The sequence below is a fragment of the Microcaecilia unicolor genome, chromosome 7 (assembly GCF_901765095.1).
Source record: "Microcaecilia unicolor chromosome 7, aMicUni1.1, whole genome shotgun sequence".
In the NCBI taxonomy this organism is placed as follows: domain Eukaryota; kingdom Metazoa; phylum Chordata; class Amphibia; order Gymnophiona; family Siphonopidae; genus Microcaecilia; species Microcaecilia unicolor.
Genome location: NC_044037.1, coordinates 128,218,743 through 128,243,424, shown reverse-complemented (window position 1 = coordinate 128,243,424; position 24,682 = coordinate 128,218,743). Strand labels below are relative to the sequence as shown.

Below are 24,682 nucleotides of genomic sequence, written 5' to 3'. Positions count from 1 at the left end.
CCAAACAGAGATAGAATTTTGCTATATAAAACTGTTGTTGATAACAGTTTACCTCTGTGTTTGTGGAATGCCGAAGAGAAGGGGAAGCCGAGGAAACCCTTCCTCCCAAGGTTGAACCCCCTCCCTTCGTCAAACATCTATCTCAGCATTCCTGGCTTCTACTCTGACGGACGCTGCCGGTGCTGGGGAGAGCACTGGCTTGGAAAGTGATTTATCACTCAGTCCAGCTGGCCCTTTAACTCCTCCGTTCACGAAACCACCGGAGCAGTGCAGGAGAAGACAAATCTTTCTTCTCTGAAGGAGAGGCAAACTCCGGATAAGAACACTGAGGTGCGGGAGGCAATGGAGGAAGCCCAACTTTCTCAGGCAGCAGGGCGGTCCCAACACAAGAATTTAGCGTTTTACAAGCTGAAACTGCTTTATTACTGGCAGGGACACAGCCCCTGATAAGACCTGCCAAGATTTCGCTGAGACAATTTGGACAGCCCTGGAAAGCCTCCACAAGGTCTGTTTGTCTTTTATTTCTGTGTCACTAAATAATGCAACACAAGTTAAATCTTTAAGGCTGAATTAGAAATAATCTCTGATAAGCAATTGAAGATGGATGGAGAGTTGAGAAAAATAAGTGAAGTCCAAACCCAGGTAGTGGTCAAGTCTCTCGAGACTTGTATAGCTGTTTCTTAAGAGTTATCTAGCTATCTATAAGTCTCAATATCTTGAAGTATAAACCCCTAGCACATCAACACACCTAAATCTCTTGTTCTTTTCTGAAGTTCCTTTATTGAATAACATAGATGATTACTCACAGTTAGATGTTCATAAGCACAAAGGAACCCTGTAGTTTCATGAGCTGTATCAGTGGAGAGAAGGTAGAAGCTTAAGTGGGATCAGTTCATTGCGGACATAAGAAAAGTAGTTCCACAGATAGAGGCAGCTCGAGTTAGGTGTTTGGGAGTGCAGTACCCTCTTCTAGGAAAGTATTTTCGGGGTGAAAAGACTAGTGCTTTTCCAGAGCTACAACAGGATCATTGCTTTGTCCTGGAGCAAAATGGATACTGTCATGGACGGGGGGGGGGGGTGGAGGGGGGGGAGCCAGAAGCTCATACAGACTCGGAGAAGAAGGAGTAGAAAGGCCAATAGGGACAAAGCCTTCCTCGAGTGGCAAGGGTGGCTCTAGGGGGCAGGCCCTGATTGGAGGAAAAGGTCATACCTGGCTGACCTCTCAGGACAGAGGTAGTAAGAATGGCCAGGAAGTGCTGGCACATAAACAAAGAAGCCAAGCTTGGCTGAGACAGAGGAGTGATCTAAGCAGCATCACAACCAGTAGTAACAGATCTTATACAGACAGGCAAGTGGGATTGCGTTGTCTGTGAAACTACATTACACACAATGCATTGCTCACACACATATCTTAGCAGTAAAGACTGCAGCAGTCAAGATCTTTAGGAGTAAGAATAGCAGTGAAGGCATTAACACATTTTAGGGTCACACTACAACTAGTGCCAGGCTGTCAGGGACAGAACAGGTAGTTGGTAAAAAATTAATGACTATAAGGAAAATTGAAAATTTAGAAAATTCCTTGCGGACTCAAAACCTAAGACTTTTGAATTTTCCTTTGAATGACTTAACATCACCGAAAGAAATGTTCTTTAAATTTTGATAGAGGAGTTTAAGTACTCTGAACAAATGAATCCTCCTGTACACAAAATATATTACTTGCCAGTTAAACCACAAGAAAAAACACGAGAACAAGAATCTCAGGTTCAGCCTGGAGGTCAAGCACAGGACTTGGACCTGACTACTTTCTAGAACAATCCACTGAAGAAGAAAAAAAGAGATCTACGTAATTGTGAAGTTTGTCTTCCTCCAAGATAAGGAAGCAATATTGAAACTTTATTTCCAGTGATCTAAGATAGATTTTCTAAGAGGGAGAATTCTTATTTTTCCTGATGTATCCAAGTGGACACAAATGCGAAGAAAGAAGTTTCTTGAATTAAGACAAGATGTGATATTATTGCAGGCCAAGTTTCAATTGCGCTTCCCGTGCAAATGTGTTGTAATATACGGGGACAAGAAATTTATTTTCTATGAGGTTGATCAACTTTCTGATTTTATAAAGGCCAGGAGGCAATCTGGGCATTCCTCATAGTTAAAGGGATTGTATAATAAGAAGCCTAATTTTGTTTTGCTAATTTTGTTAATTTCCAACTCCTCTTGGGTTATTCTTTAGGACATCTTGGGTCTCAATAAGTGGACTAATTCAGAGCTTTGAGTTAGCTGATGTATGTATTTGAAAATGATTTTTTGAAACTCCTCAAAGATATTTATCTTTGTAAACCATATGTTTAAAATGAATGAATAAATAAATAAAGTTAGAACATCATGAACATGTTTGTTGCTTAAAGTAGAACTAATGTCGATATATTCACATGCAACCATCTCAGCATAGTAAAACTAAAATATCAATGAGATAAATAAGTAAATGAGAATGTATACATAAAAGATATACATGTTAAAAAAATGAATATACATAAATGATTATACATTTTTAAAAAAGGGGGGGAGGGAAAAACCACATGGTGAACAGTAGATCCAAAGGAACAAGTTTGCCAATAGTGCAAAATTAGAGGAAAACACTGTAGTCAATCTCCAAATTTAATCCGTTAAGCTGTAGACTGTTAAAATAAAAAATGAAACGTTTTTGTTCTCTGTTAATTAAGGTGTGTCTCCTGGTGCCATTTCATGACAACATGTTTAACTACAAAGAACTTGAGGTCATCAATGGTGTGATTTGCGGAGGACCAATGTTCTGTCAATAGAGCTAATACCTGGCGTTTTATGCAACTTCTGTGTTCAATTATTCTTGTTTTAATGGGTCTGATGGCTTTCCCAATAAAAGTTTATTACAGGACATGGAATGCCATAAATTACATGGCTGGTGTTGCAAGTGGAAGAGTGTCGTAAAGTGAATGTCTTCCCAGTGTTCAGATCTTTGAACTCGCTGATATCCAGAGAGTGCTTACACACAGAACACCGTCCACAAGGATGGTGTCCAGTGTGAGCACCAGTGGAATTGGTGATGTCGAGCAATGTAGACGGGACTAAGATTTCTTTGGAGATTTTTGTTGTGGGCCTGCGCAAAAACGATGCGCTTGTCTTGAAAACAGGGGGATGTTCCAGAATCGGCCAGAACTTCTTGATGTACTCTTGTTTTTTGGACATGTAGGAAAACTTCATGGTACATACAGGTCCGGTGTGGTTTTGTTCTTGCGCGGTTTTGAAGTATGGTCTCTCCTTTCAGCCAACAGAGCTCTATGATAACCTTCTTTTATGGTTTTTCTCTGGCTAGCCCTCTCGAGAAATCTTCTCCTCATAGTAGCGGCTTGTGTCTTAAAGTCTCCCCAGATCTGTACAGAGCCTGTTCAATCTGAGGAATTGTGAGAATGGCAGGTGGTTCTTTAATGCCCATTGGTGGTAGCTTTGAAAGTGGAGGTACTTGTTTTTGGTGTAAATTGTTGTAGTGAATGAATATGTGTCCTTATGTATGAGTATGTCCAAGAAGGAAATGATGTTCTGATGATATTGCATTTGGAATTTGAGGTGTGGATTCTTGGAGTTAGCCAGGAATGAAATTCTTCAAGGCGGGTGGCTGTGCCTTCCCAAATGATAAAATGTCGTCACTATAGCGTTAGTAAAAAAAGAACCTCTTGTTTGAATGGATGGTCGCAGAGCACTGTTTCCTCGAAATGTGCTACATAAAGATTTGCCAGGTCCGGAGGCATGGAAGCACCCATGGCTGTGCCTGATCTGTTCTATTTTAAGGACAACAAAAAGGAAATGGTCTGCAGTAAGTGGAGTCCCTCAGGGTTCCTTGCATTCCCTGCTTTAATGTATTGTCCTCATTGGATTATGATTAGAAGGCCACAGGCTTCAGATATTCATATTTTCTGATGAGATATTCATATTTTCTGATGATATTACAGTTCTCATCTCAACATGGGGGATATCCGTGTAATAAAACCCTGTTTAGAAAGATGCATTTCTAAAATTGCCAATTAGATGGCAGCCAATAGGCTAAAGCTAAATTACTATAAAACCAAGTTTCTTCTGGTCGGCCAAAATGGAACTATCTCACAAGATTATTCTTTATAGTGAACGGTTTATCCTACAATTTAGAACCCTCATTAAAAATTCTAGGCATTACTATCAATCAGAACTTAAATGGGAACTGCAGGTGAATGGGCTTGTAAAAAGATGCTTTTGGCTAATGTTTAATCTCAGATGAGTAAGGACATTTTTTATCCAGACAAGTTCAAACTGATAGTTCAAGCATTGATATGGACCAAGCTGGATTATTGCAATGTGATTATTTGAGATGTACTAAAAGCTTTTTGAAAAAGCTGCAGACAATACAAAAACACAACTATACGGAGTTTGATAGGGTATCACCATTGTATGTCCAGCTTCACAGGTTGCCAGTTGAGACAAGGATAATTTTTAAAGTCTGTTGTTTTGTATTTAAAATAATTCAGGGATATATATGCTTTGGCATATATATTTTCATTGATTACAGTTTAATTTTATGTCATGATGCAAGGAATTCTCTAAGGCTATCTCTTTTATCTTTTAAGGTTTTTGTTTTAAGAGAATGTCTTCTGGTCTATTTTTTTCATCAAGCTGCTAAGGCCTAGAACAGTCTACCAACATCTATGGTTGGTATTTCATGTTATCCCCTCTTTGCCTTTTTGCGGATGACACCAAGATTTGCAACAGAGTGGACACTCCGGAGGGAGTGGAAAACATGAAAAAAGATCTGCGGAAGCTAGAAGAATGGTCTAAACGTTTGGCAATTAAAATTCAATGCGAAGAAATGCAAAGTGATGCATTTAGGGAGTAGAAATCCAAGGGAGACGTATGTGTTAGGCGGGGAGAGTCTGATAGGTACGGACGGGGAGAGGGATCTTGGGGTGATAGCATCTGAGGACCTGAAGGCGATGAAACAGTGTGACAAAGCGGTGGCCATAGCTAGAAGATTGCTAGGCTGTATAGAGAGAGGTGTAACCAGCAGAAGAAAAGAGGTTTTAATACCCCTGTATAAGACGTTGGTGAGGCCCCACCTGGAATATTGTGTTCAGTTTTGGAGGCCGTATCTTGCGAAGGATGTTTAAAAAAATGGAAGCGGTGCAGGACTTCCGGTGACGTCACTGTCCCTCGATGGAAGCTTGATCCCGTTGCTCCCGCCCAACCCAGCTAAAATAGCGAACTTTAGCGCTTCAAAACGTCGAAATTTTTGCTTTCTTGTGAACTGCAACCTACCTGAAGTAAGGGACGGTACGATGTCTCAAAAATTGAAAAGTTCGGAGGCCAAGGGAGGGGGACGCAGTAGTCAGCGCATGTCCAAAACTCCATCACGCCATGTTTCGCCGCAGCCTGAGGAGGCCTCGGATTTTGAATCTGGGAGATCGGAGGACGAAACGGGTGCAGTTAGAAAATCGCAATCCGCACGATTGCTCCTTGAGCTTCGAAAAGACCTAGCACATATGAAGGCGGATATTGTTGAAAGAATTGATACCTTGCGGGGAGAGCTTAAGGAAGTGGGAGCACGTATTGAAGATTTGGAACTGCGTATGGATGAGCACGTGGAATACATGCAGCAAATGAAGCAGAGAGTTGAAACGCAGCTGATTGAACTACAATATAAACTTGATGATATTGAAATCGCAGTAGACGCAAGAATCTGCGAATACGAGGATTGCCAGAAACCGGGGCTCAGGAAGAAGTCCTGAGAATTGTACAGGAGAGTTTGTGGGCAATTATTAGCTGCAATGCCTGACACCCCTCTGCCAGAGATTGAACGAGCACACAGAGCTTTGGGGACTCCTCAGAATAATAAACCGAGGGACATAGTTGTCCGATTTTGGAAATTTGCTGAAAAAGAAAATATACTTGCTCAGGCACGTCAACAAAAAGAGCTGCGATATAATGAATCTTTGATTACAGTATATCAAGATTTGTCAGCACATACGTTACAATGGCGTAGAGAGATGAAACCAGTATTGACACATTGAACAAACACAACATTAAGTACCGATGGTCCTTTCCATTTGCCTTATGTTTTGCCATAGCAGGCAAATCTCACCGGATGCGTACTGTTGTAGATGCGAAGCAGTTGCTACAAGAGGCAGGCCTGATGGAAATGGAAGCTGAAGATACTACAGTGGCAGACAAGGCTCGGGACAAAGTCCGTCAATGGCAGCAAGTGTTTAATAAAGCGAAGAAGCCACGATTGGCAGCTGCACGACATGCAACTTGAATTGTGATAGACACAGGGTTGTGCTTTATCTCTCCTCCTCGGGCTGACAAAGCCACTAGGAGTACGAGAAGAACAATGTTCTTTTTCCTTGTAACCATATCAGGTTTGAAGACAGGTTTCTGGGTGTGGGGGGGGGGGGGGGGGGGGATGGGATGGCAGGCCGGAGATGAGGCTGTTGGCCTTGTTGGGAGTTCAGTGTGGTAGAGGGGAGATGGTTTTTCTCTCTCTGCCACATAGAAAATATTGTTGGGGAAGGGTGGGGGGGGGGGAACATGTTTGTCTTCAGAGTTTAAATGGGGGGAAATTCTATACCAAACAGGATTTGCTGACTATGCATATAATTTGCTTTCTTTTTGAGAAGAAAAAATAAGATGTCTGACTTGAAGATACTTACTTTAAATGTTAAGGGTTTAAATGCTCCAAGAAAAAGACAGTTGATATACCAAGAACTAGCTAGAGTGAGACCACAGGGTGGTAATGTTACAAGAAACACACTTGAAGCGTGCACATGAATATCTGTTTCGTCCAGCATACTACTCAAAAATTTTTTTTGCCTCTGATATCACAAATAGTAAGAAACGAGGAGTGGCCTTGCTTTTTCATGATGGCATACCTATACAGATCCAGCAAGTCAAGAGGGACTCAGCTGGCCGTTTCCTATTTGTCCGGGGAACGCTGGAATCTAGGGAATACACTTGGGGATCTATTTATGGGCCAAATACGGGCCAGGCCTCCTTTTTAAAACATTGAAGAAAAAGTATGCGATCTGTACAGGGAGGCTATCTTATTTTTGGGGGTGACTTTAATGCCACCATGAACCCTGAGATGGACCGTTCGGGGACAGTTTCTCGAGCGGATAGAACACTGGCTGAACATCTGGCCTCCTATGTAGAAGAGATGGGGCTTTTGATGTTTGGCGAGATGAACATCCGCTTGATCGAGACTATTCCTTCTATTCCTCTGTGCATGCTTCATACTCTCGCATTGATTTTCTATTTGTAGATAAATTACTAGGGGGACATGTGAGAGATGCAAAAATAGGAAACATAACTATTTCAGATCATGCCTTATGTACAGTATTGCTTTCTGTTCCTAGTGAAGATGGCTCTCATAGGCAATGGACTTTGAATAATACTATGCTTAAAGATGAGCAGATTTGCAAGACCTATGTGACAGTACTTAAAGAATATTTAAGCTTTAATCTGGGATCTGGTCCCTCCATTGCTGTAGTATGGGAAGCTTTGAAAGCAGTCTCACGAGGACATTTTATGACAGTGGCGGGACGCCTCAAACGGCAGAAAGAATGCCTGAAGCGGTATTGGAGGGACCAGATTGTAAATCTTGAAGCTCAACATAATGCACAGGCTCCCCTACGATTTATAGAGCACTCCAGAAGGCGAGAATGCAGTTAGATGCACTGCTTGCTAAGGAGCTAGATTTTGTTAATGAAAAACTTCATTTACATGCTTATAAAGAGAAAAATAAAATTAGTCGTCAATTGGCACTTAAGTTGCGTAAGCTCAGGGTGGATAGAAATATATTTAGGATCAAAGATAGGGAGGGTAAGATTCTCTCCACATCTCAAGCTATCAGAAGCCGATTTTCAGGCTTTTTATGCTGAATTATACACTAATGATCCCTCTATTCAAAATGCTGCTATTCAGGCATACTTAGAGAAAGTGAATCTTCCCATCCCTACAAAAGGATCACTGGGATATGTTAGAAGCTAAGATTGAGGTTAAGGAAGTACTTACAGCTATTAAGTCACTAAAGACAGGTAAATCGCCGGGCATGGATGGATATACGGGGGAATATTATAAAGCTTTTGCTCTATATCTTGCCCCAGTGTTGACTGAAGTCTTAAATTATGTCCGGGAGGGAGGAAATTTACCCCCTACTATGAAGGATGCATGGATAGCAGTTATCCCTAAGCCTAATAAGGAGGTAACTGAGTGCGCATCTTACCGCCCGATTTCCATACTCAATGTTGATGTACGTATTCTGGCTAAAGTAATGGCACTCGGTTGGTGAATGTTTTACCAACCTTGGTGCACTCAGATCAGGTGGGTTTTCTTTTGGGAAGACAGGCCTCTGACAATATTAGAAGAACGTTGGGATGTACTATACTTGGCGAAACAAACACGATCCTCCTGCTGTTTACTTAGTATCGATGCCGAAAAAGCATTCGATAGAGTGCACTGGGCTTTTTTGCATATGGTGCTGCAGAGGTTTGGCTTTGGACCTATGTTTAGAGGCTTGATTCAGGAATTATATGCAGCTCCTAGGGCATGTGTCAGAGTTAATGGCTGTACCTCTCCCTTTTTTGAACTACATAGAGGTACACGCCAGGGATGCCCTCTTTCCCCTCTTTTATTGCCCTGGTAATGGAACCCTTAGCATATAATATTAGAACTAATCAGGGAATCCAGGGGGTGAGGGCTGGTGCCTGGGAATCAAAATTGCCCTCTTTGCGGATGATGTTTTGTTGACACTTACCACTCCCTTGACATCAATACCGGCAGTGTTTGCTGAAATTGAACTGTACAGCCAAGTTTCGGGTTTCAAAATCAATTATACAAAGACTGAGGCAATGGCAGTAGGGATGGAAGAGATAGAATATCAGACATGTCGGCCAACGTTACCCGTTAACTTGGGTTACCCGGGGAATAAGATATTTGGGTGTAACACTCACACGCAGGATGGAGATATGAGTGCAGTCAATTACTTACCACTAATAAAGGAACTGGGCAAAGATCTGGACAGATGAATCCGTTATATTTGTCATGGTTCGGGCGAATAGCAACAGTTAAAATGAACATATTACCGCGACTGTTATATCTTTTTCAGTCTATCCCTCTGCCAATTGATGACCGTATGCTTCAGTCGCTGCAAACAAGCTGCACCATTTTATATGGCAGGGTCGTAAACCTCGATTGCCCAGATCTATTTTATATGTAGCCCGTAAAGGAAAGGGTGGATTGGGTGTACCACATTTGGGGTTATACCACAGAGCAGCCCAGGCAAAAGCTGCTATTGAATGGTTTCATGAATCAGATCATAAACTATGGATCAGAATGGAACAATTTATGATTCGTAGCCCATTAAAGTTAGGGCAATTACTCTGGTTGGCGCCTAAAATAGATACCTTCCCCAGTCTCTTAACCCTATCATACAATATACTTTTTCATGTTGGGATAAAATAGAACGAGTGAAAGGATTTCATGACTCACGTTTGACACCCATAGCATATAATGCTACGTTCCCTCCTGGATGCTCCCCATCCCCTTTTATTAAGTGGCGAAAGAATAGGTTGATATGGTGGGGACAATTAATGAAAGAAGAACAGTTTATTACTTTTGGAGAACTAGCAGCTGAGTATGAATTATCTCTACAGGATAGATATGCGTATAATCAGATTATTCACTTTCTTCAGACATCAGGTCTAAAGAGTAAATTAAGAGGAGAGGTTACTTTGTTGGAGAGAATGTGTGTGGAAACGGAAGAAACTAAGGGATTGATTTCTAAATTGTATGCTCATAGAGGATTCATTAGAGGTTAGCAGTAAGCACCGTGATAGATGGGAAAAGGAACTGGAGGTGACTTATACGCCTGAACTTTGGCAGCAGATGGAGCGGGCCTCAGTACATGGCTCCAGGGCAGTCAATATTCAAGAAAACTGTACAAAGGTTTTATACAGATGGTATCTCACTCCGGTGAGGTTACACCATATGTTCCCAGGGGCATCAAAATTATGCTGGAGGGGATGTGGACAGGAAGGCACAATGGGGCATATCTGGTGGACCTGTAAAAAAATAAAAGCATTCTGGAAGTCGGTGCAAGGAAGAGTGCAGGTGTGGGTGGAGGGACAGATTCCTTGGGATCCGGCGGTGTCCTTATTTAATAGACCTATTGCCGGGCTTAGTGCTGGCAGAAACCAGTTGGCCAAGCAATGTTTCAATGCAGCTCGATTGTTGATTGCACGGATGTGGAAGAAGAATGAATGCCCTTCAATTCGCCGATGGTATAATCTGGTTATGTATATAAGTGACATGGAAAAGCTACTGGCTAAGGAACACAAAACCCTAACAAAATGGGAGCAGATGTGGGCACCTGTTATAAAGTCATTGAAGTGAAAATGTTGGATAGAGTCTCTCTTCCTGAAGAGATGAGGGGCGGGGAGAGGGGGAAGGGAAGGGGGTTTGGAGGGATAGGGGTAATTTTGAAAAGTTTAAATGTTACAAGAAAAATAAATGCTGTGATGTGAAGGTTCTTAGTAGAGAAATGTATGTATACCAGATGTTTAATGACAAAGGGACTGTATGATGTTTTCTTTTTATATTTGAAAAGCTTCAGTTGTAATATATGGATTCCTTTAATAAAGATTCTTGTTAAAAATTAAAAAAAAAAAAAAAAAAAAATGGAAGCGGTGCAAAGAAAAGCTACGAGAATGGTATGGGATTTGCATTACAAGACGTATGAGGAGAGACTTGTTAACCTGAACATATATACCCTGGAGGAAAGGAGAAACAGGGGTGATATGATACAGACGTTCAAATATTTGAAAGGTATTAATTCGCAAACGAACCTTTTCCGGAGAGGGGAAGGTGGTAGAACTAGAGGACATGAAATGAGATTGAAGGGGGGCAGACTTAAGAAAAATGTCAAGAAGTATTTCTTCATGGAGAGAGTAGTGGATGCTTGGAATGCCCTCCCGCAGGAGGTGGTGGAAATGAAAACGATAACGGAATTCAAACATGCGTGGGATAAACATAAAGGAATCCTGTTCAGAAGGAATGGATCCTCAGGAGCTTAGCCGAGATTGGGTGGCAGAGCCGGTGGGGGGAGGCGGGGCTGGTGGTTGGGAGGCGGGGATAGTGCTGGGCAGACTTATACAGTCTGTGCCAGAGCTGGTGGTTGGGAGACAGGGATAGTGCTGGGCAGACTTATACGGTCTGTGCTGGGGCTGGTGGTTGGGAGGCGGGGATAATGCTGGGCAGACTTATACGGACTGAGCCAGAGCTGGTGGTGGAAGGCGGGGATAGTGCTGGGCAGACTTATACGGTCTATGCCCTGAAGAGGACAGGTACAAATCAAGGTAGGGTATTGTTTGCGCCTTTTCGTGCTGCGTCCCAGAGCCTGAAATCGGACCAGCAGTACTTGCACAGACAAATCCTCTCAACCGGTATCTTAGAAACTCTGACAGCTGGTTAAGTCTGCTTAAAACAATAACAAAAGAAACAGAAAGAAAAAGGAACCAAAAGAAGCACTTCTCGGGGTAACACTGGTTTATTCTATTTTCCAAAGATTAGGAAAAATAAAGAATAAATATAGATACAGAATAGAATAGAAAAGAAGAACATATTACAGAAAATGAAATTACAGTGGAAAATGGTCAGGGCACTCCCTCAGTTCTCTGGCGTGAGGCCAAGAGCGCTGCACACTGACCAACTTCCTATCTGGCAGATAAATATTATATAGGGTTTCTTTTCCCTTACAATACAAAAGGAGCACAGAAGGAGGAGGGTTTCTCTCCCCCTTAGTTAGCATCTTGCAAATACAGTCAGGATTTCTATGTTTATAGTGTCAACAAAAGAGTACATGGCATATGTTTACATTTCCTTATAAGATGTATTTGTTCTGTTGTCAAGAAGTGACAGGGTGTTTTACATCATTATCTCTCTTCTGGTCATATCTACAAAAGAATATATTTGTCAGAACTTTTGATCTTTTTGTCGTAGTATTTGCCCTATTCTAAAAAGAGGAGACGAGTTAACTACTTTTCCTTTAGAGGTGATATGTTACAAGCTTCTGACAGCCCAGATCATTCTTATTCTAAAGAGGGGAGACATAGATTCTCTTGAGTTCAAGGGGATACATAATAAAAGCTACTGTTACCTGGCTCCAGAAGTCTTGTTTCTCAGAGGAGTTCAATTGCCTCTCCTTTGTGAGATACAATATTTGATCTATTGTTTTATACAGAGAGGGAAGTCTCTGCAAAGTGTTATTATTTTCCTCTCACAGTTACAAAAAAAGTCATTCTCTCTTGGTTTGAAGTGGCCTTACCTCAAAGGACTTCAAAGGACATGGGGAAGAATTCTGTCTCCGGGATTCCCTGAGGCCTGACCATATTCAGTGGGAGAGATCGTGCGCAATCAGGTTCAATTACCTGACTTAGCAAGAGGGGGGGGGGGGGGGTAGAGAGTGAATTGCTTCCAGCACTAACTGTTCTCATGATTCAGAAGGGGAGAGATCTTCACCCCTCCCTGTCTAAAATATGAGAAATTAATTCTGTACATTAAATAATTGGAGGCCTTCCGCCTCCTCCAACAGTATACACAAAAAGTAGCACATATGAATTTATCTTGTTGGGCAGACTAGATGGACCGTGCAGGTCTTTTTCTGCCGTCATCTACTATGTTACTATGTTATGTTATTTTCATAAAGAAATCAAAATTATTTTATTTAAGAAGTTTGTGATGTTACATTAAACATTTACTTATTGTATTAGTTTTAAACTTGAATATTCCCAATAGTTAGTTCACTGGCTAATCTTATTATAATCCACACCAAATCTTATTTTGGTTGTGAGCGGAATATAAGAGCTAGGTAAAGTAAAGTAGAAGTAAAGAGGCAGATGACACAAACAGTGAAGTGGATCAGAGGGAATAGGTCCAATCCGGTTGGGACCCATTCCCTCTGATCCACTTCGCCATTTTCTGTTTTATCCTGTACTTTGCAAAACTTTGTACCTGGGTCTACCCATTAAAAAATCAAACATATAAAATGCGAGTGACCGTACTCACCTGCAAATGCGCAGTAGAGACTTCCCTATCTCTCCCGCCCCCGCGTCAATACGTGATGACGAGGGCGGGACAGAGAGGGAAACTGCGCGAAGGGGAGGGAGGGAACCGCTCCCCCACCCAGAGTCACCGCCGCCGCCCCTCCACCTGGCCCAGGCCTTCTCTTCGCTATTGAACTTACATCGCCGAAAACGCAGCAGGGCAGATCAGCTGAGCTCCCGTCGGCATTCCTTCCCTGCCTGTGTCCCGCCCTCGCCGACATTACGTCACACGAGGGCGGGACACAGGCAGAGAAGGAAGGCCGACAGCAGCTCAGCTGATCTGCCCTGCTGCGTTTTCGGCGATGTAAGTTCAATAGGGAAGAGAGGGCCCAGGCCAGGTGGAGGGGGGCGGCGGCGACCTTGGGGGGAGGGGTGGCGGCGACCTTGGGGAGGAGGGAGGGGAGGGCAGGAGAAATGCTGGATATGGGAGGTATCAGAAGGAGGGGGCCCTTGGAGCTGGGAGGGGGAGGGACAGAGGGCCCTTGGAGCTGGGAGGGAGGGACAGAGGGCCTTGCATCTGGCAGGGAAGGAGGGGGGCCTTGGAGCTGGGAGGGAGGGACAGAAGGGGGCCTTCGAACTGGCTGGGAGGGAGGGACGGAGGGGGGCCCTTGGAGCTGGGAGGGCATGGAGCCTTGGAACTGGGAGGGCAGGCAGGGGGCCTTGGAGCTGGGGAGGGATGGAGGGGGGGCCCTTGGAGCTGGGATGGGGGGAAGGAACAGAAGGGTGCCGTTGGAGCTGGGAGGAAATGGGGCCTTGGAACTGGGAGGGAGGGCTGGGGGCCTTGGAGCTGGGGGGGGGGGAGGGCTTGAGGCCTTGGAGCGGGGAGGGAGGGACGGAGGGGGGCCTTGAAGCTGGCAGGGAAGGAGGGAGAGCAGGGGGCCTTGCAGCAGCGAGGTGGGGTGGGGGGGAGGGGGCCCTGGAAAACCCCCATACCAATACTCGCCCATTTTAACGGGCTTAACGGCTAGTAAATAAATAAATGTGGTCTGACCAGGTACTTAGAAAACGGGTAACATTCCAAGTCAATATGCAGCTACATGCCTTTCCTGCTTGCACATCCTGTTGTACATAAGTACATAAGTAATGCCACACTGGGAAAAGACCAAGGGTCCATCAAGCCCAGCATCCTTTCCACGACAGCGGCCAATCCAGGCCAAGGGCACCTGGCAAGCTTCCCAAATGTACAAACATTCTATACATGTTATTCCTGGAATTGTAGATTTTTCCCAAGTCCATTTAGTAGCGGTTTATGGACTTGTCCTTTAGGAAACTGTCTAACCCCTTTTAAACTCTGCCAAGCTAACCGCCTTCACCACGTTCTCCGGCAACGAATTGTTTTAAATTTACTACACTGTAGTTTCATCGCATGCCCCCTAGTCCTAGTATTTTTGGAAAGTGTGAACAGACACTTCACATCCACCTGTTCCACTCCACTCATTATTTTATATACCTCTATCATGTCTCCCCTCAGCCGTCTCTTCTCCAAGCTGAAAAGCCCTAGCCTCCTTAGTCTTTCTTCATAGGGAAGTCGTCCCATCCCCGCTATCATTTTAGTCGCCCTTCGCTGCACCTTTTCCAGTTCCACTAATATCTTTCTTGAGATGCAGCGACCAGAATTGAACACAATACTCAAGGTGCGGTCGCACCATGGAGCGATATAACGGCATTATAACATCCTCACACCTGTTTTCCATACCTTTCCTAATAATACCCAACATTCTATTCGCTTTCCTAGCCGCAGCAGCACACTGAGCAGAAGGTTTCAGTGTATTATCAACGACACCCAGATCCCTTTCTTGGTCGTTAACTCCTAACCTGGAACCTTGCATGACATAGCTATAATTCGTGTTTTTTTTCCCACATGCATCACCTTGCACTTGCTCACATTAAACGTCATCTGCCATCTATCTGCCCAGTCTCATAAGGTCCTTCTGTAATTTTTCACAATCCTGTTGTGAGTTAACGACTTTGAATAACTTTGTGTCATCAGCAAATTTAATTACCTCGCTGGTTACTCCCATCTCTAAATTATTTATAAATATATTAAAAAGCAGCGGTCCTAGCACAGACCCCTGAGGAACCCCACTAACTACCCTTCTCCATTGTGAATACTGCCCATTTAACCCCACTTTCTGTTTCCTATCCTTCAACCAGTTTTTAATCCACAATAGGACTTTTCCTCCTATCCCATGACCCTCGAATTTCCTCTGTAGCCTTTCATGAGGTACCTTGTCAAATGCCTTTTGAAAATCCAGATACACAATATCAACCGGCTCCCCTTTGTCCACATGTCAGGCAAGATTTCCCGACACAAAAGCCGTGCTGACTTGGTCTTAGTAATCCATGTCCTTGGATGTGCTCTGTAATTTTGTTTTTAATAGTAGCCTCTACCATTTTCCCAGGCACCGACGTCAGACTCACAGGTCTATAATTTCCCGGATCTCCCCTGGAACCTTTTTTAAAAATGGGTGTTACATTGGCCACCCTCCAATCTTCTGGTACCACGCTCGATTTTAAGGATAAATTGCATATCACTAGCAGTAGCTCCGCAAGCTCATTTTTCAGTTGTATCAGTACTCTAGGATGAATACCATCCGGTCCAGGAGATTTGCTACTCTTCAGTTTGCTGAACTACCCCATTACGTCCTCCAGGTTTACTGCGAAGTCAGTAAGTTTCTCCAACTCGTCCGCTTGAAATATAATTTCCGACACCAGTATCCCACCCAAATCTTCCTCGGTGAAGACCGAAGCAAAGAATTCATTCAATCTCTCCGCTACGTCTTTGTCTTCCTTGATCGCCCCTTTTACCCCTCAGTCATCCAGCGGCCCAACCGATTCTTTTGCTGGCTTCCTGCTTTTAATATACTGAAAAAAAAACTTTTACTATGTTTTTTTTGCCTCTAATGCTATCTTTTTTTTCATAATACCTCTTGGCCTTCTTTATCTACGCCTTGCATTTGCTTTGACACTCCTTATGCTGCTTCTTGTTATTTTCAGACGGTTCCTTCTTCCATTTTCTGAAGGCATTTCTTTTAGCCCTAATAGCTTCCTTCACCTCACTTTTCAACCAGTCCGGCTGTCTTTTGGAGTTCCATCTTGCTTTTCTAATTAGTGGAATATGTTTGGCCTGGGCCTCCAGGATGGTATTTTTGTAAAGTTGCCCTTCAGATACGGTCTACTTTAAGCCAGTATATTGGACTGCACAGGACCGCGGCTGTCTGCGTGCTGCAACTGCTTCCTCCGGGCCAGCCTTGTCTCCTCTGAAAGAGAAAGTTATGTCAGAGGAGGCAGGGCCAGCCCAGAGGAAGCAGCTGCAGTGTGCAAAGAGCCACATTCTCGTGCGGCTTTGTTTTGTAAGTTATACTGCAGCCTGGCAGAGAAGGTAATAGGATGGAGAGAAGGAAAGTTTCATAGCTCAGACAGCATTTTAGGGGAAGAAATCCAGAAGCGGGGGAGGGGGGGGAGGGGGAGAGAGAGAGAGTGACAGAGATGGGGCAGTCTCGATAAGGGGGAAGAGACAGAAGCTATGGGCTGGAGAGAATGAGACAACAGAGAGGAGAAATGCTGCATAGGAGGGGAGAGAGAGAGGGGCAATGCTGGATGAGGGGAGAGAAATAGGCAGAGGGCACTGTTGAATGGTATAGTGAGCAAAGAGGGGAGAGAGAAATATGTTCAGTGCTACATGCCAAGGGGATAAAGACAGGCAGTGCTGGATGACAGGGGGATGGGGTGTGTGGAGAGACAGAGGAGATGTTGGATGGCAAGAGGTGAGAGAGACAGAGGCAATACTGCATCAGAGGGGGGATGAGTGAGATGCGGCAATGCTGGATGTGGAAATAGACAGGAGCAATACTGGATGGTGGAGGGGGAGAGAGACCAGAGCAAGGAAGCTAGCTGGCAGTGAGAGAGATGAGAGGGGATGCTGGATGGCTGGTGGGGGAGAGATGAGAGGTGATGGTGGTGGGGGAGGGAGAGGCAGATGATAGAAACAGAAAGGAAGGAGATGCTGGATGATAAGAGTAGAGAGGAAAGTGTTAAGTGAATAACTGGGAAATAAGTGAAAAGAGAATGGGAGAGCCAGAGTGATGGAAAGCATAGGTAGATGCAGTAAAAAGAGGGAGATTGAAGACTGCATAATATAAATGAAGTCTGAATTAATAGGCAGAAACAAAACTGAAGAAAGCTGAAAGGAACAGATCAGTGTTGGAGTTGGTTGTAGTGGAAGAGGTAAAGAAAGAAGGAGAGAAAAAAATTATATATGGAGAGGGGACCCTTGGAAAGAAAGTTAAAAGAAGACAGGAAAGCAATAACCAGAGACTGGGACCAACATACAATTAATAAAATTAAATGGCCAGACAACAAAGGTATTTTTAATTTAGGATAAAGTAATGCGGTCGCCATGTTAGTTCATTTTAAAAGTTATTAAATATAAAGAAATGAAAAAAAAAATTGCAACACCTTTGTATTGAACTAAATACATTTTTTGACTAGCTTTCGGAGACCAAAATCTATTTCTCCAGGTTAGGACAGTATACTGCTGTTGTGGTATGCTTGTCCTGACTTAAAGAAGGAGCTTTTGGCCTCCAAAAACTAGTCAAAATTAAGTTAGTAAGAAGGTATTACCTTATTTTCTGTTTTTGTTTTATTTCTTAATTTGTAATCAATTGTATCTGCTTTCTTTATATTTTTGCACGATATAAAGGAGATGGGTTACTGTTTTTGTTTCTTTGGTTTTGCATTGCATGCGCAGCCTGGCTTCTTGGGTGTCAATTCAATTTTTGTCTACATAGTTCTATTTTTAGATTATGGTTACTTATTCTATACTTGATGAGGGTGTACCTGTGTTCTGTGAAAAGGGCGGGGTATTCTGTTAGCATCAACTATCTGTATAGGACTGATCTGTACTAATAGCTTGTTTAGTTTTCCAATAGGTATACTGAGTTCGTTTGACCACTGCAATGTTTATGGTGGTGGTTTTTTCTAAATGGAACTTGTGTTACCCCTGGAAGTCAATGTTATAGTATGGTAGAATTGCTTTATTGGTCCTGAGTAATTTTGTAGGGCTTTGTATTACTTCACAGTATGCCTGGTTTTGGATTTGGATTTAGTTCATTCCTGTTTCAGTTGTAGCTCATTGACAGTTACATTCAGGTACAATAGGTATTTTCCTATCTCTGGAGGGCTTACAAATCTGTGTTAAATTAAGAACATCATAATATCCATACTGGGTCAGACCAATGGTCCATCTAGCCCAGTATCCTGCTTCTAATAGTGACAAATCCAGATTACAAGTATCTGGCAGAAACCCAATTAGTAGCAACATTCCATGCTACCAATCCCAGGACAAGCAGTGGCTTCCCCCCATGTCCATCTCACTAGCAGACTATGGACTTTTCTTCCAGGAACTTGTCAAAACCTTTTTTTAAATCGAGATACGCTAACCATCGTTACCACATCCTCTGACAATAAGTTCCAGAGTTTAACTATTCTTTGAGTGAAAAAATATTTTCTCCTATTTGTTTTTAAAATATTTCCATGTAATTTCATTAAGTGTCCCCTTGTCTTTGTACATTTTTGAAAGAGTGGAAAATAGATTCACTTTTACCCATTCTACTCCACTCAGGATTTTGTAGACCTCAATCATATCTCCCCTCAGCCGTCTGTTTTCCAATAACCTCTTTGGCCTTTCCTCATATAGGAGGCATTCCATCCTCTTTATCATTTTGGTCACTTGTCCTTACATATATTTCCAGAATGCTGTAAATATTCTGTTTAATATGTTGTGTTATTTTGCTGCAGTATTTTCATTTTTTGGCACATAATTCCTGCAGTGTATTCAGTGTACACAGAGTATAGTATGTTCAATGTACAGTGCATTACAGAAGTACTGGGGAGACAGCTGATAAGCTGCACCGCACTAAAGCCACACAGTGAATTACTTTTTTGCAGTGTTTAAAAGTATGCCATTATCCTTTTACTGCTGATTTAGGTATTGCCCCCCGCCCCACTCCAACGATTTTAGCTTGCTCCATTCTGTTTCACTCAGCCCCACCCATTCCCTGACTTTAGCCCCACTCCATAACTTCACCTAACCCCATCCACTTTAGCCTTCCCAAACAATTGAGTCACTGACCACCTATGTGAATACCCAATTAAAGTTAACCAGATAACTTACCTGCTTAACTTTAACTGGAGATACTGTGACTCCAAGGTTCAGATGACATTTTGTCAAATGCCTTTGCAAAAAGTATGCATAATATGTTCTCTCTGTCAAGTGTCATTTCTCTAACTCTGTCTCTTTCTTCCTTTCCCCTTAAAGCTTCCAGATTGCAACATCTTTGTCAAAAGAACTCTGTGCCCTCGTATTTGGAATAAATACTTTCTTTGCAACAGTGCTGAAGACCATAATTACCATCATCATTGCAGATAAGAGGGGCCTGGCTCTCTCTGTGCATCCTCAGGTACTACACTGTGTCCTTAAGTAGAGGGTAGTTGGTTGGTCTGTCTTCGTCTGTGTGCTCAGGGGTGAATTCTGGATAGGCTATTCCTGTGGCTTTTTCACTGTCCTTGTACAGATTAGTTGTATTTGGTTGTATCTTAACCCCTTATTGGAGAGGAGTAAGATGGTCCTGTCTTTCTAATGTGTTCTCAGGTAGGAGGTGGTCATAGATGAGATGACGGACCTTATATCCTGTAGTATGAAAACTCCTAAGGATGATGTGTGTGTAGCACTTACAGTAGGGTACAGCCATGCCTATCTGCTTTCCCTAATTTTTTTTTTTGTATGTCTTTCAGTTTTACGTTTACTTTGCTTACTTCACTTTGCTGGCTACTGCATACTTGGGGGCCTCAGTTTTCGTGATTGTGAGACATAAGTGGCAGGAACGGAGCCAAGATAAACCCCCTGATCAGATGGAACCTGCTAATGAACTCTACAATCTTGCTACAGAAAACCTGGACTGCACTAAAGCCTGATGGGAGCTAGCATACATGACTGAACAATGAGGATGGATATGTATGCCTAAGAATGAGCCACAATGTGAGACAGATATTCAGATAATTGAACCTTTTAGTATCAACAAACATGGATTTTTAAAGCTAAGCTGCTAATCCTTCTTGCATTTTTTTTATAAATACAGTAGAGTCTCGATTATCCGACAACAATGGAACCAGCCTGTTGTCGGATAAGTGAAAAGTCAGATACTATGGTAAACAATAGTAACCCCCCAAACAATGCACGGAACTGGCATAGGGTATTTTTAGTTTAAAAATACTGTTTTATTAACACTAATCAATAATGAAAAAAATTGTTCAGCAGGCAATTTGAGCACAAATGCAGAGCAGTATACATAGCACAGCAGTTGTACAGCAGGCAATGTGAACAGAAATACATTACTGTACAGGTACAGAACCAAGCAAGGGAAATAATTTTTATCAATCGCATATACAGAACCAAGCAGAGCCCCATTTCTTAAGATCACTGTGTTGTCTTCTCCAGTCTAAACCAATATGAAGCAGAGATCAAGGCACCAGAACTAGAACTGGAAGCCCTCCGAATTTAAGAATGAGAGTAAGAATAAAAGTGCTGTAAATGTAAATGAACAGGAATACCGTAGGTGTAACTATGGTACTGTACTGCATAAAACTCATTGTGCATAAGAATCTTACAATGGTTCCGTTTCTGCGAAAGCAGGGCCTCCGATCAAAAATGGTACCCTGTCAGGAAAAGCAGGCTCTCAGGTCACACAGTGCAGCATGTCAGCTCCAAAACCTTCTGCAAAAGTACAGTCTAAGATCAAAAATGGTTCCTTATCTGGAAAGCAGCTCAAAACATCTTTAATGTTCACTTTCTGCAAAGGTTTCTGCTCTATAGACAAAACTACTTTTTTCCTCTTTCCACTAGCCAAAAATTGTTGCCATGCTGTAAAAGCAAGGTCTCAGCTTAAGTTTTTCTACGGTTCCCTTGCCCACAAGTGAGGTCTCTAATCCAAAAATCCCATGCTGTAATGTTATGTAAAAGCCAAGGTCTCAGCTTAAAAGTTTTCATCTAATCCCTACTTGTGATATCAGGGTCCCAGTTTCACAAATTATGGTTCCCTTGCATAGAACAATGGTTTCAAAAGAAAATTTAAAGCGTGAAATCATGCTTTCAAATGAAAAAATGGTTCCCTCACTGCAAAAGTGGAGACCCAGATCCAAAGATTCATGCATGTAAACATGGGCTCAAATCACAAACAGGAAGAGAAGCTGCACACTTCTTAATGGCAACACAATGTTACGGGGTGGGGGGGGGGGGGTTCTGTCAGATATGCCAGCTGGTCAAATTAGCGGAGGTTGATAATCGAGATTATTGTACACATTCATGCTATAATTTGAAAACAAGTTTGTCCAAAGACAAGTAGGCCTACTGTTCTCACATGTGGGTAACACATCCAATGTTGCCCAGTCCGAGCTTGCATCAAGCTGAAAAGAGCTTTGTGGAGCAAGAGACTTGCTCCGCTGTGCATGCACAAGTGCATTCCTGCCCCCCTCCCCCCGCAATAGCATGGGACCGCAAATTCCTTTTTTACTGTGGTGGGGAGTGGACACCATTTTTCTCTGCAATGCACAGCCTGGTTCAGAAACAGCTTTTTTGAGTGCCTTTTGGCATTTTTTGCTGTGGTTTTCTCTTGTTCCCATGTTTGGGTTCTCCCTTTTCCCTTACCCTTATTTTTTTAGGGTTTTTTTTCTACCTTTAAGTTTCCTTTCTCTTTCCGCGTCTCTAGGCCACATTTAAGACTCCTTGATGCCCCTCTTGGAGGCATGTTTCCTCTAGGTCGAGGCAGGATCGGTTTCAGCCTTCTCCAGAGGAGGTTTTGGCTGATACCGATGAGGAGCGCTCTTGAGAGTCTGATGATGACCCTCGATACTTCATCTGACCCCTCCCCTCTACAGGAAAGGAGAAAGTCTCCTTTGGAGAGCCTTTCCTTTCTCTCTTTTGTTAAAGAAATGGCAGCTGCCATTCCATTTCCTTTGGAGGTGGAATATGAGCCCAGGGCCAGGATGCTTGAGGTCCTGGACTACAAGTCTCCTCCTACAGAGACTTCACAAGATCCTACTAGATGTTCTTGTGCGGAATTGGGAGTCCCCTCTGTCTGTCCCGGTACTCCCCAAAAAGATTGACACCATGTACCAGGTTCAGTTGTACCCCTCCTGTTTGATAAGCCTCAGCTGCTACCCTCAAAATGGCCAAGAGTTTGAGACTATGCTTCAGCATCCCCGGGCAGGAAAGCTAGAACCTTGGACTCTTTTGGGCATATGATGTTTCAGGACTCTGCTTGTCTCCCGTATTCAATCTTACCAGCTCTTCATGAACGTGTACTTGCAGGACTCGGTGTACAAGTTGCTAGATTTGGCAGACACTCTTCTTCTGGAGCATGCCAAATAGCTTCACCAGTTGGCCAAGCAGCAAAAAGTTTGTTGTAAGTTCTTGGCCAGGGCCACCTACGACAATTTTGATGCGACTTCCAGGATCTCTGCCCAAAGTATAACAATGCGCACGCTCTCATGGCTGCGTGTCTCTGACTTGGAACCACGGTTCAGCAGAGGTTGGCAGATGCCCCGTTGCGGGGGGATAACCTTTTTGGAGAGAAGGTGGAGGAGGTCGCTGACCAAATCAAAAATCATACTGATACCATCCATTCTCGCTGGCCACCTTCTGCATCTGCCTTCACAGCTAAGAGGTGTTTTGGCAAGTCGAGGAGGGGTCCCATTACTTTCAGAGGCATAGGTGCATCACCTCTTCTCGCCCACCCCAACAGGTTCAACACCAGCGCACTCATTCACATCATCGGCATGCGCCTAAGACCCCAGTAGCTCCCAAGTCAAAGCAGGGGGCAAGCTTTTGACTGGATCCAGCAGAGCATAGCCACAGTAATAGTGACCATACTGGACGATTTGCTGGCTGAAGTTTTTCCACGAAAGGTGGCCTCTTGTAACCTCTGATCAGTGGGTTCTGCAAATAATCCATCTCAGTTATGCCCTGCATTGACGACAAAGACCACCAAATTGCCCACTGAGAGCTCATTACTTCAGCTCTCAGCACGAGCAAGTACTTGCAGAGGAACTCAGCTCTTCTGAAGGCCCATGCAGTCGAGCCCATTCCACCAGGTGAGGAAGGTCGGGGATTTTATTCCAGGTACTTCCTTATGCAAAAAAAGATGAAGGATGCATTGCATCCTAGACCTAAGGGCCATGAACAAATTCCTGGTCAAAGAAAAGTTCAGGATGGTTTCCTTAGGCACCCTTCTCCCCATGAGTCAGGAAAACAATTGGCTATGCTCTCTGGACTTAAAGGATGCATACAGACATATCCCATCCTTCCAGCTCACAGGAAGTATCTGTGATTTCAGCTGGGAATATAGAACTTCCAGTACCACGTGTTGACTTTTGGCTTTGCATCAGCTCCCAGGGTTTTTACCAAATGTCTATCAGTAGTCGCAGCATCGCTACGCAGACTGGGAATCTGTGGTCCTTTATCTAGATGATTGGCTGGTGAAGAGCACGTCGCAAGGTGGTTCTCAGGAGTCCATGTGGAGGACTGTTTGGGTGCTCAAGCTACTAGAGTTTGTCCCATCTCCACCCTGTCCAGCAGTTGGAATTCATTGGAGCACTGCTCGATAAGCAGAATGTTTGAGCCTTCCTTCCGGGGCTGAGAGCGGACACTAGTCACGCTGGCTTCTCAGGTTTGAACCTCTCAGCAGGTCACAGCTTGGCAGATGTTGCAGTTATTTGGCCACATGGCTTCCACAGTCTATGTGACACCCATGACACGTCTTCACATGAGAACTGCCCAATGGACCCTAGCTTCTCAGTGGTACCAAGCCACGGGGGATCTGGAGGATGTCATCTGAGTGTCCCTGGTGGTTCCTCGTTCCCTGTTGTGGTGGACCATTTGATCAAATTTGACTCTGGGACTTCCATTCCAAATTCCTTAGCCGCAAAAAGTGCTGCCGATGGATGCGTCCCGCCTGGGGTGAGGAGCCCATATACATGGGCTTCACACTCAAGGTGCTTCGTCCATCCAGGAAACAGATCTCCAGATCAATCTCCTGAAGCTTCGTGCTATTTGGAATCCTCTAAAGGCTGCCTCACCAAATTGTACTCATTCAAACTAAAACTTAACGCAGAAAAAACACAATGTCTTGTACTCACCTCACAACATAATACAAAAAATTTCTCCACCATAATTACACCATACTGTTCTCTTCCTGTCTCACAAAACTTGAAAATTCTTGGAGTCACCATTGATTGAAACCTCACTCTTGATGCCCACGTGAAAAACACGACGAAAAAGATGTTTTACTCCATGTGGAAACTCAAAAGAGTAAAACCGTTCTTCCCGAGATACATCTTCTGTACCCTGATTCAGTCAATGGTAATAAGTCATCTGGATTACTGCAACGCAGTGTACGCTGGCTGTAAAGAACAGACTATCAAAAAAACTCCAAACTGCCCAAAATACTGCCGCCAGACTCATATTTGGAAAA

The 24,682-nt window shown here is 43.4% G+C and overlaps 1 protein-coding gene across 1 annotated transcript in view; it reads left to right on the top strand.

Moving 5' to 3' along the window:
• The window catches only part of SLC19A1 (solute carrier family 19 member 1), a 289,005-nt gene extending 266,271 nt beyond the window's left edge, over positions 1–22,734 (top strand). The window contains exons 5-6 of the mRNA XM_030209344.1: positions 19,474–19,615; positions 19,950–22,734. Coding sequence (XP_030065204.1) covers positions 19,474–19,615; positions 19,950–20,129 — 322 coding nt within the window. The 3' untranslated portion in view covers positions 20,130–22,734. The remainder of the gene's footprint in view (positions 1–19,473; positions 19,616–19,949) is intronic.
• Positions 22,735–24,682: the final 1,948 nt, after the last annotated feature.